This window comes from Cloeon dipterum, chromosome 3 (genome assembly GCF_949628265.1).
Source record: "Cloeon dipterum chromosome 3, ieCloDipt1.1, whole genome shotgun sequence".
Lineage (NCBI taxonomy): Eukaryota > Metazoa > Arthropoda > Insecta > Ephemeroptera > Baetidae > Cloeon > Cloeon dipterum.
This window is the reverse complement of record NC_088788.1, coordinates 9,944,909-9,962,933: the sequence shown is the minus strand read 5'-3', so window position 1 is coordinate 9,962,933 and position 18,025 is coordinate 9,944,909. Positions and strand designations below refer to the sequence as shown.

Genomic DNA, 18,025 nt, shown 5'->3' with positions numbered 1-18,025 from the left:
TCACACACCTTGCAATTTTTAGTTCTGCCTTATAAACACGACTCATGCCGCGGCTCTACCTGTTCAATATTGTTTTGTGTCTCGCTCGTGATTACTGAAGAACGCTTTTTCGCACTTTCGGTGTCTTTTCGCGTCTTCCGTCCGGTTTCGCCTCTTCTTCCAGGCCGCGCGACAACACCTGTCCTCCAAAACGAAGAGACGACTCGATAACACTGCCGCCGGCATGAGTGGAGCAGCGGACTTCGCCGTTGAAATGCAGGAAAACCTGCGCAAAGTCACGGTGCCTATCCACGGCCAGAAGATCTACAAAGACGAGTGCGTCTACTCGTTCGACAATCCGGTACGTTTAATGAATGGTCCGTTTCGTTTCGAGTGTGACGATTTAATTTCCAATTCGACAGGAGTCGAAAACCGGGCTCTACGTGTGCCTCCACACGTTTCGCGGAATTGGCGAAGAGCACCTGCAGAGACACTATGAGAGGACCAGCGGAAAGGGTTCCGTCTACCTGCACATCAAAAGGATTAAGAAGAAAATTGTATGAAGCGACTCTTAAAATTGTGCGCAGCTCTGATTTTGTTTCGGATCGCAGGAAAATGTCGAGTCGACCCCTGAGGGCCCGGACAAGAAAATCACTCGCTTGGCCATCGGGGTGGAGGGCGGATTCTTTCCAGACCTAAACAAAAAGAAGTTCGAATACGAAGACACCCTGAGCATCTTTTTGTACCCCAGCAGGAAGTCCTGTCCTTGGCCCAATCCAGATTTGCCTGAAATTGTAAATCAAATAAAGTCGAAAAATTTTCTTTGTTCTAACAAGACTCTTTCGCAGGTCAAATCATCTGTAAACGCTGTTCTTCAAGCAGACTCTGCTTACAAGCTGGAGGAACTGGAAGCCTTGAGCAACACCTGGGACGGAGAAACGATCTTCCCGTCACAGTATTAAAACTTTGCAGGAGAATAATTTCCATTGCTGACATTGAATCATGTTTCAGGTATGCTGAGAATTTGGAGCAGGTGGAAAATGGCAAAAAAGTGCCTCCAACTGGGTGGAAGTGCGAGAAATGCGACATGACAAACAACCTGTGGCTCAACCTGACCGACGGCTCCATTCTCTGCGGCAGAAAGTACTTCGACGGCTCCGGCGGCAATGACCACGCCATTGAGTACTTTCGGGAGAAAGGTTTGCTTCAAGGTTGACGTCTAAAACACAAGGCTTATTTTGGCATTGGTCAGATTATCCTTTGGCTGTGAAGCTTGGCACCATTACAAAAGATGGAAAGGCTGACGTGCACAGCTACAAGGAGGACTGCTTGATCCTTGACCCCTACCTTGCCAAACATCTTGCTCACTTTGGCATCAACATTGGCAGCATGGAAAAGGTGAATGATTTGAGCTAATTTTATTAATAACAGATTGTTTTCATATTTAAAAAATATATATTTTTTTTGTCTCTATTATTTTGAATTTACAATTTTGTGCATTCACATTTTGATAAATTTGATTTCCTTGTGCTCAGACTGAAAGAACCATGGCCGAGCTGGAGTTGGAGGCGAACCAGAAGTTTGGCGAGTGGAGTGTGGTGCTGGAGTCTGGCTCGAAATTGAAGCCGCTCAGCGGACCAGGTCTGGTCGGCCTGAGCAACCTGGGCAACTCGTGCTACATGAACAGCGTCATGCAAGTCGTCTTCACGATTCCAGACTTTGTTTCCAAGTATGCGCGTGTTGCTGAAATAAGTGTTTTTTGTTCTGATGAATCAATTCTGCAGGTTCCTTGAGAACCGACAAGCCATTTACGACGAGATGGCCAGGGTAGACACCGCCAACCCTGTCGAAGACTTTAACTGCCAAATGTACGTTTTTCTCCTAAAATTATTGCAGTTTATTAGACATTTGGTTTAATTATAATTAAAAATTTCAGGGCCAAGCTGGCCGAAGGCCTACTCACTGATAAGTACGCAGTGCCGCCTGTGGTTGACGAGGCCACAAACGACGCAATTTTCGAGGGAATCAAGCCGCAAATGTTCAAAAACCTGATCGGCAAGGGCCATGCTGACTTCTCCTCCAAGCGGCAGCAGGATGCGCAGGAGTTTTTCCTCCACTTAGTCAATGTTCTCGAGGTTTGTCACCTTGATTACACGGTTTGTAGGAAATTAACGAGTTTATCATTGCAGAGGTCCAACATGAATCAGGTGAACCCGACAGAATGCTTCAAGTTCAAGGTGGAGGACCGTTTCGAGTGCAGCCAGTCGCGCAAGGTCAAGTACACATATCGCACCGAGTACTGCCTGCCGCTGCCTATTCCCGAGGACGCTGCAACCAACAAGGAGCAACTTGCTGCTTACTTGGCCCAGAAGAAGGCAGCTGAGGATGCTGGACAGCGATAGTGAGACTTTTCCCCTTTTAATTAGACTATTTTCAACATGAATAATTAAAATAAACTGAAAATTCATTAGTTTTGAAGAAGTTACATTAAGAAATGCTCTGGTCACCTTTCATTCCGAAAATGTGAGCAAATTTTGATCGAAAGTGGTGGCTTTTGTGTTTCAGCGAAGGGGATGTGATCCGCCCACACATCAAACTGGACTCATGCCTGGAGACCTTCTCGCAGGCAGAAAACATTGAGCAATTCTACAGCACCGCAATCAACGACAAGACTACTGCCTCAAAGTACGTAAAATATCAGTTGCCTGTGCTTTCCACAGATCTTTTATTCAATTTTGTTAATAAAAAGTACAGATACAGGTAAACAAATCGAATGAAACGTAGAAAGGTTTAAAAGACATAAAATTGGAAAAGCCGTCTAATTTTAAAATGAAAACAAAAAGTAAACAATTTTTCTCAGCAATTCTTGCGCAAGGGTTTGATTAAATTTTAGTGTAAGAACCAGCACCGAAAAGAATGAGGGTCTAAAAATAAAATTGAATATACCAGTTGTATTATATAAGCCCTTAGTGTTTGACTTCGACGCCGCTAACAGATGTTGCCACCATACACTTTCGTAATAAATTTAATTTTAAGGCACTTCCGCTCCGATTTCAGACTTAATCTAGCTAATGTGCATTCTTCACTTAATTTAATTTCTTTTGACGTTCTGAAAACCAAAATCAGTCCAGCCATTCGCCGTAGAATCGTTGGAAAATATTTTTTATTTTTAAAAATAGTTTATCATGATTCTGCAGCGTTTGGCTTAACCGATTTTGGTTTTCAGCACGTCAGATGAAAGCTAATTAAGTGAAGAATTCACAGTGGCAGGATTGAGTCTTGAAATCGCAGTGGAAGTGCCTTAAAATTAAATTTATTATGAAAGTATGCTATGGCGAAATCTGTTGGCAGCTTCAAACACTGTCTTACATGCAACTGATGTATTATTTGTTATTTGTTAGTCCTGTTTCGTGTCTTGGAATAATTTAGTAAACCTAAATTTAAGTAAATTTGCTAGAAGATTAATCGAAAATTTAAGGAACACCTGTTTCCCTTTTCGAAAATAATTATTTTTCATATTTCTCTTCTCTCAATAAGTTTTTCAGTTTTAACCATGAGATTAATTTGATTTAGCGATTCTTCAATTAAAAAATAAATATAAATGGTTTTCAGGATCACCCGCCTTGCCACCTTCCCCGACTACCTAATGCTGCACCTGAAAAAGTTCACCCTGAACGAAGACTGGACGCCGCGCAAGCTGGACGTGGCGGTCGAGATGCCAGACGTGCTGGATCTGAGCCAGATCCGCGGCAAGGGTCTGCAGCCAAATGAGGAGGCGCTGCCCGATCTGGAGGGCGCGCCACCGGTCGTGGAGCTTGACCAGAACATCATCAGGACACTCCTCGACATGGGCTTCCCCCTAGAGGCTTGCAAGAAGGCCACATTCTTCACCAACAACCAGGGTCTTGAGCCAGCAACTAATTGGCTCATGCAGCATGTCGGCGACAGCGACTTCTCAGATGAGTTTGTTCCTCCCGGCGTCTCTGCGTCAGGTAATTTAAATTTTCTGTGATTTTGAACCCTTGAAATCGGAGATTAGCATTTGGGAGCCATCAGGTCGCTCGTTCCCAGGCACACTGATGGCTCCTGGAGGTTCAAATTGAGCAGATTCTGTAAGTTCTCAATTTGCCCGTTCTAACGGTGTGCAGATTTTGCAGATTGAACCTTTACAAAGCCTTGCAGGCGTCGTCAAAGTGGTTACTCAGTAATATTAGCTACCCTGACGTAAGGGTTCAACTTTCAAAGGTTCTGATGGTCTTATTTGACCTCTGGGCCTGCCAATTTTAATAATTTTCCTTTTTTAAAATTAATTTTAGCTTCGTCTAGACCACCAAAAGTTCAAATTATTTGATTTATTCTTCCTAAAAGAGGTCCTTACATTTAATAGCTCATCTCATCCTTTAAATGTTTTATAACCTTTTAAACATAATTTTCTCCACCTTATATATCTAAAACAATTTTTCACAGGAGGCGGTGAATTTGTTCCCGATGACGAGGCGTTGACGATGATCATCAGCCTGGGCTTCTCGCGGGCGCAGGCGGTCAAGGCCCTGAAGGAGACCAACAACAGTGTGGAGAGGGCGGCTGACTGGGTGTTCAGCCACCATCAGGAGCTGATGGAGCTGGACGCGCCCGAGGCAGCCGACGGCGGCGCCAGGCAGCCTGCGGAGCCGCACTTCCGCGACGGCGGTGAAAAGTACCAGCTGGTGGCGTTTATCTCGCACATGGGCACCTCCACCATGGTGGGCCACTACGTGTGCCACATCCTCAAGGACGGCCGCTGGGTGCTGTTCAACGACGAGAAGGTCGCCCTCTCCGAGCAGCCGCCCAAAGAACTCGGATATCTCTACTTTTATAAGAGAATTAACTGAACACTGAACTACCACCCTGCCCCATCCTTTTCTTTGTTAATTTTTAACAGCGTGTACTCGCAACTTGTATAAATGCTGATTTGGAAATAAATCTGTCCTGGTTGCTTGAAATTTATAATCTTTTTTTGTTTTTAGCTTGTACCAACCACTAATTTTCTCAATGCAATTCGTACTCATAAAAATTGTAGATTAATTTGTGGCCCACGTTCATGCTTGAAAAGAATTAAAATAGAGCTCTTTTTAAATTCTACCTGCAGGCATTTATTGCAATTAAGTTCATTACAAATTGTAAGTCATTTGCCTATGATCTCGATTTGATAAATAGGGTGAAAAAATTGATTGGAGGAAATGCATTATTTAATTAATAGCTCTAAAAGCGGCAGAACTTTGTTAATATTTGCATGTTAGAGAAAGTACAAAAATTATTTCTAACTTATAAGGAATTGGTAACAAATAAAACAGTAGTAAAACTTAAAAAAAATTACTGTGTGCCAAGAAAATTTATTCCTACATAATTTTAGAGTTTTAGCAAACGTCTAATTTAACTAGAGTTCATCAATTGGTTCAAAAATTAAATGGATTTCTTAATTCTCTTGGCCTTGGATGATACGCACAATCCATTATTCGTCTAATTATTAAAATGATAATTAATATTTTTTACATATAAAGTAGACGTTTTATTAAGAAATTTACTGTACTCTACTTGACAAATCGATCAATGAGCAATTTTTTATTTTCCAAATATTTTAAATTACAAAAATGAAATCAAGGCGTGGCCATCACTTCAAAAAATTGAGCCTGCTAAATAAAATGAAACGACTGCTTCCTTTCTTAATTGAAATTTCAGCCTCTCTTGCCCATTCGTTCATTATTCAAGTCTTCAACTCCAGCAACTTTCAAGTTGTAAACTATAAGTTAATTAATAATATTTACCTTTGATGATTTATGTTATAGAGTTCAACTGAAACAGCATTCTGGATTTTCTCATTTTTATTACCAATTAACCAGCAGTTTAAAATCTGAGCTTCTGGAAGAACCACTTGTTCTTTCCGGACTTGTATCTGCAAAATGAAAAACCAGTCAATTATCGAACAAATTAAAATCAAACCAAACGTTACCTCTCCTCAAACTTCTGCTTAGCCTGGAACTTTGCCTTCTTTCTCTTCATGGGATCCTTAAGATCCTTAGGGGTTACCTTATCTAAGGTAATGTCACCAACAGTGTATCTGGTGGGCATAAGGTGATTGTGGTTGTAAACCTGTGGAGCAAACGAAACAATAGAAACAAATTCCTGACCAACATGTTCAGACGTGAACTTACGCGAACGAAGGACTTAATCTTGGACCTCTTGTGTAGCTTAGCCTTCGACATGTTTTTTGTCACCTTGCGGGGGTACCTCTCGATGCCCGCGATCATGGCGCAGCCGTAAGGCTTTTCCGCAATGCCCTCGTCGAAATTTTTCATGACGATAGCTTTCTTGCCTGCGTACCGTCCGGTCAGGACGAGCACGACTTTGCCCGACTTCATAATTTTACCCATGTTTCCTGCAAACAATAACAAACCCGTTAAGTCAAAGTGCGAAATTTAAACAAATTCCTTTGGTCCAAGAGTTCATAATTTGAAATTACTAGTAAAAATCAGTCATACTGATGAAAATTTAAAATGCGAAAAGCTACTGTCAACATGTGCGACACGTTGAACCGCTATTATTTACAACTAGCAAAATGCAGCAAGTTGGCGACTTTCACACACAATTTCGTTTTCGACATGCTGACCAAATTGTGAAGATGCAGTATTTCATGTAAAACCAAAGGGAAACTTTCAGGATTCCAGGATGATTTCAGATAAAATTACTAACCTAGTGTTTGGTTCCGACAACCGTGTACACAAAGAACTGAGCGAAAGAGTAATGGAAGGAGGAGGCGTGTCAAATGCGCGCACGGTTCTAATGATTTCCAACAGATGGCGAACTGCTTGGCGCGCACTCTCGTAGTAGGGTACAAGATGCGTGATGCGTGAGTGAGCGGCTCTGACCATCAAAATTCTTCAATATTATTTATACTTTTTTACTTTCGAAAAGGTTTTGATAGAATACTTCTAGAACAGGAATTTTCTCTTGTCGATTTTTTTTAAAGAGCCATAATGCTTTCGGAAATATATTTGAAGCGAATATTTGCTTACAATCTATTTCATTTCATGATAGAGGTGTGTACTTAAGTCAGAGATCAGTAATGCGTCCTGGTCCCGGCAAAATTGCGCAACGTTCAACAAACACCCAAATTTTCATTGTCGATTTGATTGTTGCCTTTTCTTGCAACAAGGAAATTAGCGTTTGGTTGTTGAAAGTTGCGCAATTTTGCCGGGACCAGGACGAATGTGTGAAGCGTTGAATGAATTTCCCGCAATTATCGCAATTATTTAATGTGATCCAAACAATAGTCCAATTTTTATAAAGTTGAAGCTTTTATTTTTCAATCTTAATAAACTATGGGAAAATTTCTAGAAATCTCATCAGAGATGGTTAAATTTTCGAAATTTTCCCTATAAAATACCATATTATTGATTTTTCTACACTTAAATTAAATCGATGCGTTGGTGAGAATAAGGCCAGTGTAACTAAGTCTATTGAAACTAAGCATTAGTGTTATAATATTGGTTCTAAAAATTTATACAGTTGATTTAAGAACACACTATTTTTCCTATTTTTTGCATCTTTTGAATTACTTTTGACAGCAAATCACTGCTCCAAGACGTTTATCATTTTCAAATTACACAAAATTTACACAAACTGGATCACTGGTGGGGCCCATTCGGCCGCGGACATCGACGGCGCGCAGGGAAAAGTAATATTTGAGTGCCAAGCCGGCACCACTGGTAAGTTCCAGGGCTATAGACATCGGCAGACTGGCTGCCGTCACGACGCCTACAAGTTGCCATGTCTGCGAGTTTGATGAGTAGATCTTGAAGCTTTTGATCCATTCGTAGGAGTCTTCGTTGAGCGATGGCATGCACCATGAAAGAAAAACTCCTAAATAAAACCAAAAAAGGGGTTAATAATTTGTGCTACTTTTTATCCGCAGTGAATTCAAGCAATAAAAAATGAAACCACATTTAAAAACGCCTTTGTTTTGTCATTTCTTTATTTTATTTTTAATGCCCGTTTTAACAGGAGAAAATTAAAAAAAATGGATTTCTACCTTTATCCCACTGTTTCTCAAGCCTGACAGTTGGTTTCGGAGGAACTTTCTTCCCATTTGGCTTCAAGCCCTTCAAGGAGTTGTGTGGAACCTGTGTAACAGGCTCAGGTTGCTTCTGCATCTTCGGCATCTTCACATTAGATTTTCGAATTTTTCAAAATAAATTTGAAAAATTGATTTCAATGGTAGATACTACGGCTTACAAAACCAAAAACATGTGACTAAAAACGTCAGGAAATCTCTATTGATAAGTATTTCACGAATGAATTGTTAGGATGCATGAATTAATTTACCAAACTCTGCCAATTCTCAAGTATTCTAGAGCCGAATACCAGAATTCCAATCATGATGACAACTTTGTACTACTACTAAGACGTTTAAAATCAAATAGTGATCATTCCAGCTTATTCCCACATTCCAAATCAATCCAGATGCATTTTTTCCTTTCTTGGCCTTGGCTGCACTCAATTCTCGGATGGTGCATAACATTATTACAACACGCAATCCATAAAATCTTCCCCTCTCGCTTTCGCCGCTCAAACCGGCGGACCAATCAGAAATCAAAGCGCTGCCGCCATTACTGCCCAGGGGGCGTTGCACGCGTACAACCAGAACCACATTCGTGCACATGAACGTGATGCCGCCGAAACATGAAGCTTAAAAAGTTCTGAATTTTGAATTTAGAGCTTTCAGCCCTGCGATGCGCTATCCTCTCGAGTGTTGCGACTTTTCTGAGACGTCAGCCATGATGCTCGAAGGGCTTGTCCGGTTCCTCAGCGAGGACATCGACTTCAAGGCAGTCGTGTGTCTGATCCTTGCCGGCGTCAGCTTGGTCGTGTCCAGCGGCTTCCAGTTGTACACAAAGATCAGGTATGCCGAAATTAATTAATTAACCGGTTGTATCTATTATTAATGTCAATTGCAGACCGCGCTTCCCCGTCACAGTGAACTGCTGGTTCTGCAACTCTGACAGCAAAGTGCACTTCAAGAGCCGCAACTCGTGGACGTGCCCAAAGTGCGAGCAGTACAATGGATTCACTCAGGTAAGGGATGCGGAAAACTTGCAAAAATAGGGGGAATTGTTACTTTTTTAGGCATTTAATCAAGTTGGGAATAATAGCGCAGTGTGTTTAAATTTCTTACCTACTTAAATTGTAATTTCTTGATCAGGAATGTTTCATTTTAAAACATAATTATATTTTTTGTGCCTAATTTTTTCAAATTTTAAGTGAATAAAAAGGTCCAAAATTAATACCAAAATAAATTTATTTGTCATTTCAGTCTGGCGACTACAATAAAACAATCCCAGCGCAAATGTACGAGGGGTTGAACCGAGTTGTCCAGTCAGTCAAGTGGGAACCCTACTGTCCAACCCAGAACGGGCTCTGCAGAAAGTGCAACATAAACCAGGAGCTGAAAGTGCAGCAGCTCGCTTCCTTTGTTCCTATAGTGAAAGCGAATTTTGACGAAGAGATTGAATTGTACAGGTAGAGACAGAGTCCTGGTGGAAATATTGACCAAGATAATAATTTTTAAATTCGATTCCTTTATAATAGACAGCGTCTTGAGACTGCTTACCGACTCTGTGCGGAGTGTGACACCAAACTGAGCTACAAATTGAATACATTGAGTGCATGGGTTGGTCGCTTGTACCCTCCTAAAGTGACCTTGAATACTGACAAACCCTCAAAAACACACGTGAGTGCCCATGTTTTCTTCATTTTCAATTTTTCTCGAGATAAAAAGTAGATTTTTGTGTTCATGCAATTTTCTTCACTCACGACCAGATTATAGGAGGATTAATGACAAAATTTTCTAGAAATTATTGTTTTTATTCAATTTAAAAAATGCCATTTTTCTTCAAATTCCAGCCTATTATTGTGTGGACGTCCCGTGCCGTTCGCCTATTCTCCTCTGCAGCGGCGCTCCTGGCGTGTTTCTTAGCTGCCGTTGAAGCAAACAGGATAACTCCATTGTGGACAGTCCCCAGCGTTTTGGACCCCTTCATTACACATTTTGTAAATCAATTTAACGACTCATTTGAATTGTTTCTGATTCTAAAATTTTCATTTTCAGAGTAACCTGAGTCTTGGGGTGAGCGTTTTAAACTTGGGACTGGCGCTGATGGCCGCAGCACTGACCAAGTCGAAGCTGCACACAAGCGACCTGGCTGCCTCGTTGCTTTGGTTTTTGACGGCTGTGCTTGACCTGGCCTCCACCAGGGTTGCGGGAAGCCATGTCAAGCGATTTACCGTCGCTCATGTATGTTTTGTTTGGTTTTGTATTTGAAATTGGATTAAGCAGAATTATAATATGCAGATTGCTGTGACGGTCGTTGCCTGCCTAGCCACTGTGCTGGTTCACGTTCGTTATCTGTTTGACAAGTCGGAGAAGAGCCTAGAAGTAGCAGAACCGATTGTGAAACTGCAGGAGCCAGTGGAGCGTCCTGTTGAGTAAGTTTTCTGAATTTTTTTTTAAATTGTTTTAAATGTTAGTAACCATAAAATCAATAATTAAAACCAAATATTTTCAATTAATTGTCGCAAACTAGTTTAGATTACTGAATGTTAATTCAATATACGAAAAATACATAAGAAATCAGAATCCCCATATGTTTAAAGGTTGTAAAATTTCAGAGAATTTCGAAAAGTGAAAATTGACTCATCGCCACAAGGAGTCTATAATTCCAAAAATCATCACGACTGATAAAATATCATTTTAAAAGTAATTGTAAGTTTTTACTTAAAACAATTTACTCATTCCTTGGTTTGAGGAAAATGCGATAGTGAAAATTTTGAAAATCGTGGTTTAAAGTGAAAAAAAATTATACGTTAGGGTGCAACAAACTCTTAGATCCCTGGAGAAATATCAAAATATTCTTTTTCAATATTTTATTATCAATCAGACTTTTGAAATTAATTTCAAACTGCTTTTTTTTTCTTTCAATTAGGCCGATTCCCGACCCTCCAGAAGCAAAGGCTCAATCAGAACTGGAGAAAACTCTTACCGCCTGCCAGGTGCCGGACTCTCCCGTGCGTCCGGTGCAGTCGAGTCTGCACTCGCTGTCCCTGGGGCCGTCGTCGTCGCCGCCGCGCTCGTCCTCCGCGTCCATTTTCGAGACGCGCGTGTACACGCCCGGTGGGGGCTCGAGTCTGTTCCTCGAGGGCTGCGAGCCGGTGCGTCGACGCAAACCGATCGTGCACCCACCCAAGTTCAACCCGTGGAACAACAGTTACTGCGTGGGGCCGGTGCCGCTGTCGCGGTCGTCCAGCCAGAGCTCGGGCTTCATCTCGCAGAACGGCACCAACTACTCGAGCGTGCCCAACTCGCGCAGCGGCTCCGTGTGCGGCGACGCTGACCGCTTCTCCGTCCTCTCCGAGCCCATCTACCCGTCGGCCTCGTTCAAGAGCTTCTGCACCGCCTGTCCGGCGCCGCCGCCATCATCATCGCCGCTCTCCGTCTCGTTCAACAGCTCGGCCGGCTCACAATCAGCCACGCTGCTCAACGAGTCCCTTCTCTCCCACGCTGGTAGTGGATTTGGCGGTGGTGGGGAAAAGACGGTGTTCTGTCTGGTGCAGGAGCACTTCGGCCTGGCCACCGTCTTCCTCTGCAGCATTGTGTTCAACGCGGTCGTGATCGCACTGGCCGTGGCCAACTCGCTCAGCACGCCGCCACTTTCGCACTGATCGCATGCGGACGCGGACAAGTGGGTTGCGTGATTTTGTCCCAAATGATTTTCAGAAATTGGTGATTTGGAATTTGTTCAAAGAACTAGATTGAAATAAGATGTAAAATTAATTCAAACCATTTGGTTGTTAAATAATGTATAATATTCCAATTTTACTGGAAGTTACGGAATTTTGCCTTAACCTGTAAGAATGTTTGAATAATTGTAAAAATTCCCTAGTTGATAGGGGAAATTTTCCATTTGCTTGTAGGTCAGGAAGCGAAATTTAAAAATTGTGAAAGGAGATCAATTAACAGAATCAACTGGAGCACTGGATGTGTTTGATTCTTGAATTGATCTCCTTATATAAAGTTATTTAATAACAAATTTTGTCTCAAAATCACGATGAGGTATGTAAAATATTTTAAAGGTATTAGGACATTTGAACAAACTCCAAATCTCCTATTTTGGTTTTATTTTCGAATGAACAAAGTACGCGACTCCGGAGAAGTGACTGATTTTCTACAAGTGTATGATTTTTCAGTACGCCGGTTGAAATCCGCCGGCGTGATTGTGTTGCTGTGAATTTTTAAATGATGTTGAAACCCAGGATATTGACGATAAGTAATGATTGTTGCTTTCGTGAATAAAAACTAACTGTAAATCTTGTGTTTGTGTGCAGGGTTTCGATTTGCTTATTTGAATTATTTCCTCTCATGGGGAAATGACATTACGCCAAGATTTGTTACAACATTCAGGGTAAAAAATCATTTTTATCATAAAAGTGAAAAATTAAATTTTTGCAAATGATAAAGAAAATATTTTAAATCTGTTTTATTTAACTTAACTGTTTAAAAAATAAAACCCTTCGATCAAAACAGGATACACCAGAGTTCTCTCCTTCTCCGATTTGGCGGAATCGGCCTATTTTTCGAAGGAAGCAGTGCGTGCTATCATTGCTCTCGATAACACTGCCCTGATTTACACCCCTCATGCAATGATTGCAACCAAATTTAAAATTAGTACATGAGTAAACCACTATAAATAAAATCTCAATCCTCTACTGAATATTGAAATTGTAAAAATTGCTTTCAAACAAGCTCATGCGCATAATGAATTTTTAATTTCCCCCCAATTTAAAACAAAACTATTAAGAGAACGATGCTTTGTGCGGTTGGTACCCCTGCCGTATTGCTGATCGAGTAAAAATGGAGACATACGAAAGTGTTTTGCTTGTCAAGAACGAGGTATTCGTCTTTAAAATACCTCCAAGAGCCACAAACAGGGGTTACAGGTAATTTTAATCCATCATTTAACTAATTCCCCATCAAAATACGACAAAATCAGGTTTGTGAAAAATTCCAACTGCTCAGAAAGGCAATTGATTGATAATGGTCTGCAGACGTTTGCGCTTTTGACATAACAAAATAGCACACATTTAATAACCCTGTCCTAGCCCGCATGATAGAAAGCGACCATTCTAGTTCAATTCCACCTGTTACTGTTATAAAATTAATATTGTGTTTAATCATTTAACTGCGTAATTTGTTAATTATTGAATTAATTTTTTTCAAGGGCTGCTGACTGGAACCTTGCAGAACCAGAATGGACGGGACGGATGAAGCTAGTGAGCAAAGGCAACGACTGCACTATTAAACTAGAAGACAAGAACTCTGGCGAGCTGTTTGCCAAGTGTCCCATTGAAACGTATCCTGGAATGGCTATCGAGGCTGTTGCTGACTCCTCTAGATACTTTGTGCTTAGAATCCAGGACGATAATGGTACGAATTAAGTTTGCTTATATCGAAAGAAGTATTATAGGACTGTTTTATATTTTTAAATTAATTTTCATGTTTAAAGGCCGCTCTGCATTTATTGGAATCGGGTTCACCGACCGCTCTGACAGCTTTGACCTGAATGTGGCGCTGCAGGACCACTTCAAACGCCTTCAAAATGACCAAGAGATTGAAAAGGAGAAGGATACGCCGAAACAGCAGCTTGATCTCAGCTTCAAAGAGGGCCAGACGATCAAAATCAACATGAAAATCACGGTTTGTGTTTCCAAACATTTTAAAGCACAATTTGAATTAAATTTTTTACTAGAAAAAAGACGGCAACGAGGTGACGGGCGGCCGGCCTAAGCCGAAAGGGGGCGCAGCAGGTGGTTTGGGATTCCTGCCTCCCCCGCCCGGAGGCGTGAAGATGCCAGCTCCACCCAAGCTGACGCCCACATCTTCCCCGAGTCATCAGCCCAAGAGCAGCTCTGACCCCGCGGCCCAGGCAGATAACTGGGGCGAGTTTGCCAGTGCCAACGAGGAGAGGTAGGCTGCTTTAAATAAATCCTGAGGGTGGGCCACTTAATGCGGCTTCAAAAGCCAATAATGCAATTTTATTGTGAACAAAAAAATCACGAAGGTAATTTTTCGATTTAATAATAATTAACAACTTTAGTTTACTCCTGCTCTTTAGGCAGTAAAAGTATGTTAGTATAAGAGTTGGTTTTTCCCAAAATATTTTTTTGTGTGGTTTCCTAATCATAAATAAGTTTGGAGATAATAGAGATAATTATTATTTTTCTAAATCTAATCAGATAGTTTGACCAAAGAAATTTGAACGTTGCTTTGTTTGTTTTATTATTTAAAAACAACAAATAAAAAATATACTAACCGAATTATTACATAAGCTAATTGAAAATAAGGTAATTATGTCAATTAGAAACTCATTGTCAGAAAAATATTAAAATCTGAAAATTATTGATGCTAAAGAAACATCAGAAACGGTAGACAAAAATATTCAAAAGAATTTAATGAAAGGCAGCGTTTTAAAAGTGGCATTAATATTTGTTTTCAGTGCACAAGCGGCCTCACCGAGTACCAACCAGTCGAGTTGGGTGCAGTTCTGAATTTAGCAAGACTGAGGACAGCGCTAGTGTTGGCCCCTGATTCCTCGGAATAAAATGCAACCTGCTAAAGTCTCCATACTCAGTTGCAAACAAGAAAGAAACAGATTCACTCGGCATTTCACAAAGCTTAGCCTGTTGAGTCAAATCTCTCAATTTTTAAGACTAGCAACGTTGTTTCAACTGTATTTGCGTGTGAGTTCGCATCAAGAGTATGTACTTTTTTGCGCATTTCCTCGTGAAACGAATTTATATTGCCCGGTATTGTGAATGCCGGCGATCGACGGTTTTCTGCTAAAAAAAACTTCCATGGCTCGCACTTAATTAAGTTGGCCGCGATGCGCCAATTTCTTGTATTAATTTAAGTCAAATCTTCCTGTATACTTTTTTATTTTGGAATTCGTCGACATTCCTTTGTACTTTTGTTTTATACGCCACGAGGAACGAGAACTCCAAAGATCGTAATGTTACACTGACTTTAGAAAATCTGTCCTAGGATGCTGTAATAATATTGAATAATATATATATAAACTCGTTATATTGATAGGATTATGTATTGAGAAATAAACAACGTAATCGATTAATTCGGCGCATAGCTGTTGGTGAATCATTGAGCAGGTGCACAAACTGTGTTTTTTCGTTTAAAATATATGCAAAGGTCTAAAGTATGAGTTAAAACGGTTTTTTACTTCTCACTGAAAGGCCTGTTGGATAAGTTAGCAGCAGAGCAGTTGACTCACTTTATTGCTCGGCGACATACACATCGGATAGATTCAAATCCACGTACAACACAAGTACTCAAACTTACAAAGTACATTCAATAAATAAAAAAGGAAAACTAGAAATAAATCCACAGCCGGTAAAAAAGCGGTAAACAACCAATCACTTAATTACGATAGAAACAAGCCTTGCCGCGCCGGGGGTGTTGCGACCCTAAATTTCTACAACGACAAGCATTCAAATTTTAAATTAGTTGCGGCGCGCTCGCAGTTGTGACTTGGAGGAAATGCCCATTTTGATGCTGCGCATGGCCATGGCCCGGTTGAAGTGCCTGCTCTGGCCCTTCACCTCGCCCATCTCCTCCAGTTGGCCGTCCATCGGTGACAAAATGATGAACAGCACTCCCAGTACCTAAAATGCATCCAGGTTAATGATTTTATTTGGTTGTCATTTATTATAAACGAAAATTAAACTGAGGCTTGACCAATTAATATTCAAGATGTATTACTTATTCAAGCCGTAAAAAGTGCGGATATTTAAAATCCTTCATTTCTTACTAAATATTAAATAAACCATAGGACATGACAAAAGAGCAAATATTTGGTTTGATGGTTGACCTCACCAAACACACGATGATCAGCACTGTGTATATGTGGATGGCATGCGTAGGGACATTCTCAATGTCTCTCAGGGCTGCCAGGGCCGGCTCGAACTCTGGTTTTAACTCCAGTGCGTTGCGCAGGTGAACCGCTGCCTCTTGGTAGTGCCCATACGCCTGCAAAAAATATAAGTTTTTTTTTAAAATAGAAATATTAATTTTATACTTGTTTCCTATTAATTTTAATTTTATTCAGGACGCTTTCCAGGGTTTCTGGTTTTTTTCTTAGCAATAAATCGCTTTTAAGTACACTTCCCACAAAATCAATTAAAAGCCCACCTTGAGAATTTCTCCAAGGGTGAAGTACTGTTGCCACGGACTCTTGTCTGGCGGCTGCACCTCTAGGGATCTCCTGGTGAGGGAGATGGCGTCATCCAGGTACTGCAGGTTGAAGAGAACTCTGGCCAAGTTCAGCAAAACCTGAAAATTATTTGAAATTTCAATTATATTCAAATTATAATATATCTTTCGTACCTCGGCGTTGTTTGGCGAGACGGCCAGAGCGCGTCTGAAGCACTCAATCGACTTCTGTGTGTCGCCTTTCACCCTCCAGAAGTTGCCGATTTGGTTGTACAGCTGAACCGACTTTGGTTTCTGATCAAATATAAAATTTAGGGAAAAAATCAACCCTAATGGAAGTTCATCGCACCTCTCTTTTGGCCTTCAGGAGTCTTTTCTCAACGGCGGCTATGTCGAAATCATTGCGCTTTGTACCCTTTCCGCTCTTCTGGTAAAATATCAACGAGGTCTGCGGCTCAGGTACATTAGGGTGGGTGTGCCTGTTGGCGATGCCCACCAGGTGGTCGTAGTAGGTGTGATTCACGGGTTTGCCGCAGTCCAGTTGCTCCTCACCGTCCGCCTTTTTCCCCTCCGACTGGCCTCCGAGGCGCAGTTTAACGCCGCCTGTCTTCGACTCGGTTGAGTTACCTTCCGTTTCGTTTCTACGGAATTGATAACGATGTAGTTAATGTTTTTTTTAATTGACCAATGCGGGGCCAGGTTAAAAATTTAGAAAAATAGTTTTTAAAAGCAGATAAAAATACTCTTTCTTCTTTAAATAGTAAAATGCGTTGGATAAAATGCTAGAAAATATTTATACTCCCAGTTAACAGTTAGATATTTTCTATTTTGAAAGGAAATTTAATGGCCATGCGTGACTGTTTAGACAACACTTTAAACAATTTTAGTCTAGAGAAATTTTAAGAAGAAAACGAAATATAATCAATCTCGATTCGCCAGAGGAGGTGCCCGAGATTTGCAATTTAGCCATGAGTGTCCGAAAAATCCGTACTTGGCGAGGACAGGGGCGTCCGCTGCTGAAGACTGCTGGCACTCGGAACAAATGTTCTCGTCGTCGCGCTTGGACCACATGGTGCCGAAGCGCACGGTCGACGTGATGATGTTGAAGACCTCGTCCTCCTCGAGGCCGGTGTCCCCGGCCAGGCCCGGAAGCTGCACTGGACTCGGCTCAATCTTGCCGTCCTCGGAGAGTCTCCAGTACGTCGAGGTCCTCGAGTTTATGTGCAGCACGTGAAACGAGAGGATGTACAGAGCGAGAAAAGTGACGCACGGCATCTCGCCGCTGGCCATGTTGAACATTTCCACACGCGATAATCGGCCTCCGCAGGGTCACGGGCCAGGCATTGCCCGAAATCGCACTTCTGCAGCAACCGCTGGCCCTCCTATGCCTGCTGAGTTTAGTTGTTCGTGTTCGGCGCAGCGAGTCCAGGTCGAGCTGTTGCTGTTCCGATCCCCTCGATCCTCGCCAGCCGCAGCCAATCGGAGCGCGGAACTCGGAATGGGCTCCGCCAATCAGCGTGCCGGGGTGCGCGGCCAACGAGGACGCGGAACGTCGAGTTCGTGAACTAGGGATGTGCACTTTTGAAAAAAGTCAATATCGATAATTGATATTGATATGATATTTCAGATATCAAAATTTTGATATATCTCCGAAAAAATATCAACTTCTGATATGTCAACGTTGATATTTCCAGATGAGCAAAAAATGGCCGCCGGAGGAACCGAAACCGGTTA

At 41.6% G+C, this 18,025-nt stretch overlaps 5 protein-coding genes across 5 annotated transcripts; 3 read left to right on the top strand and 2 right to left on the bottom strand.

Annotated features, from left to right (window-relative positions):
* The first annotated feature begins 43 nt into the window (after nucleotides 1-43).
* On the top strand, nucleotides 44-4,968 carry Usp5 (ubiquitin specific protease 5). Its single transcript, XM_065484152.1, has 13 exons — nucleotides 44-340; nucleotides 402-536; nucleotides 591-773; nucleotides 828-934; nucleotides 991-1,178; nucleotides 1,232-1,377; nucleotides 1,515-1,708; nucleotides 1,764-1,847; nucleotides 1,916-2,114; nucleotides 2,169-2,380; nucleotides 2,545-2,664; nucleotides 3,592-3,971; nucleotides 4,447-4,968. The coding sequence occupies exons 1-13, from the start codon at nucleotides 224-226 to the stop codon at nucleotides 4,848-4,850; spliced, it is 2,469 nt and encodes an 822-aa protein (XP_065340224.1). The 5' UTR covers nucleotides 44-223; the 3' UTR covers nucleotides 4,851-4,968.
* An 854-nt stretch (nucleotides 4,969-5,822) lies between these two features.
* Nucleotides 5,823-6,836, bottom strand: RpL27 (ribosomal protein L27). The gene is made up of 4 exons (XM_065483052.1): nucleotides 6,709-6,836; nucleotides 6,171-6,394; nucleotides 5,969-6,108; nucleotides 5,823-5,911 (listed from the first exon to the last, which is right to left on the bottom strand). Exons 2-4 carry the CDS (start codon nucleotides 6,387-6,389, stop codon nucleotides 5,863-5,865), a joined length of 408 nt encoding a protein of 135 aa, XP_065339124.1. The 5' UTR covers nucleotides 6,390-6,394; nucleotides 6,709-6,836; the 3' UTR covers nucleotides 5,823-5,862.
* Nucleotides 6,837-8,665: 1,829 nt separating this feature from the next.
* LOC135940111 (uncharacterized) lies at nucleotides 8,666-12,533 on the top strand. The gene is made up of 8 exons (XM_065484859.1): nucleotides 8,666-8,917; nucleotides 8,973-9,090; nucleotides 9,329-9,534; nucleotides 9,604-9,745; nucleotides 9,919-10,065; nucleotides 10,124-10,309; nucleotides 10,367-10,500; nucleotides 10,998-12,533. The coding sequence occupies exons 1-8, from the start codon at nucleotides 8,748-8,750 to the stop codon at nucleotides 11,731-11,733; spliced, it is 1,839 nt and encodes a 612-aa protein (XP_065340931.1). The 5' UTR covers nucleotides 8,666-8,747; the 3' UTR covers nucleotides 11,734-12,533.
* Nucleotides 12,534-12,880: 347 nt separating this feature from the next.
* On the top strand, nucleotides 12,881-15,197 carry LOC135939392 (NECAP-like protein CG9132). Its single transcript, XM_065483727.1, has 5 exons — nucleotides 12,881-13,008; nucleotides 13,290-13,495; nucleotides 13,575-13,765; nucleotides 13,818-14,035; nucleotides 14,565-15,197. The coding sequence occupies exons 1-5, from the start codon at nucleotides 12,923-12,925 to the stop codon at nucleotides 14,614-14,616; spliced, it is 753 nt and encodes a 250-aa protein (XP_065339799.1). The 5' UTR covers nucleotides 12,881-12,922; the 3' UTR covers nucleotides 14,617-15,197.
* A 128-nt stretch (nucleotides 15,198-15,325) lies between these two features.
* On the bottom strand, nucleotides 15,326-17,798 carry LOC135939391 (uncharacterized). The gene is made up of 6 exons (XM_065483726.1): nucleotides 17,283-17,798; nucleotides 16,641-16,932; nucleotides 16,466-16,585; nucleotides 16,271-16,411; nucleotides 15,956-16,108; nucleotides 15,326-15,744 (listed from the first exon to the last, which is right to left on the bottom strand). Exons 1-6 carry the CDS (start codon nucleotides 17,588-17,590, stop codon nucleotides 15,583-15,585), a joined length of 1,176 nt encoding a protein of 391 aa, XP_065339798.1. The 5' UTR covers nucleotides 17,591-17,798; the 3' UTR covers nucleotides 15,326-15,582.
* Nucleotides 17,799-18,025: the final 227 nt, after the last annotated feature.

Coding starts and splice junctions, on each gene's coding strand:
- LOC135940111 (XM_065484859.1), top strand. CDS start 8,748: ATGCGCTATCCTCTCGAGTGTTGCGACTTTTCTGAGACGTCAGCCATG. Junction 8,918..8,972: donor CAGTTGTACACAAAGATCAG/GTATGCCGAAAT, acceptor TGTCAATTGCAG/ACCGCGCTTCCCCGTCACAG. Junction 9,535..9,603: donor GAAGAGATTGAATTGTACAG/GTAGAGACAGAG, acceptor CCTTTATAATAG/ACAGCGTCTTGAGACTGCTT.
- LOC135939392 (XM_065483727.1), top strand. CDS start 12,923: ATGGAGACATACGAAAGTGTTTTGCTTGTCAAGAACGAGGTATTCGTC. Junction 13,009..13,289: donor GCCACAAACAGGGGTTACAG/GTAATTTTAATC, acceptor ATTTTTTTCAAG/GGCTGCTGACTGGAACCTTG. Junction 14,036..14,564: donor GCCAGTGCCAACGAGGAGAG/GTAGGCTGCTTT, acceptor ATTTGTTTTCAG/TGCACAAGCGGCCTCACCGA.
- Usp5 (XM_065484152.1), top strand. CDS start 224: ATGAGTGGAGCAGCGGACTTCGCCGTTGAAATGCAGGAAAACCTGCGC. Junction 341..401: donor TCTACTCGTTCGACAATCCG/GTACGTTTAATG, acceptor CCAATTCGACAG/GAGTCGAAAACCGGGCTCTA. Junction 1,179..1,231: donor TGAGTACTTTCGGGAGAAAG/GTTTGCTTCAAG, acceptor GGCATTGGTCAG/ATTATCCTTTGGCTGTGAAG.
- LOC135939391 (XM_065483726.1), bottom strand. CDS start 17,590: ATGTTCAACATGGCCAGCGGCGAGATGCCGTGCGTCACTTTTCTCGCT. Junction 16,933..17,282: donor GACGCCCCTGTCCTCGCCAA/GTACGGATTTTT, acceptor TCAATTCCGTAG/AAACGAAACGGAAGGTAACT. Junction 15,745..15,955: donor TGCTGATCATCGTGTGTTTG/GTGAGGTCAACC, acceptor GATGCATTTTAG/GTACTGGGAGTGCTGTTCAT.
- RpL27 (XM_065483052.1), bottom strand. CDS start 6,389: ATGGGTAAAATTATGAAGTCGGGCAAAGTCGTGCTCGTCCTGACCGGA. Junction 6,109..6,170: donor AGATTAAGTCCTTCGTTCGC/GTAAGTTCACGT, acceptor TTTGCTCCACAG/GTTTACAACCACAATCACCT. Junction 5,912..5,968: donor AAGCAGAAGTTTGAGGAGAG/GTAACGTTTGGT, acceptor TTCATTTTGCAG/ATACAAGTCCGGAAAGAACA.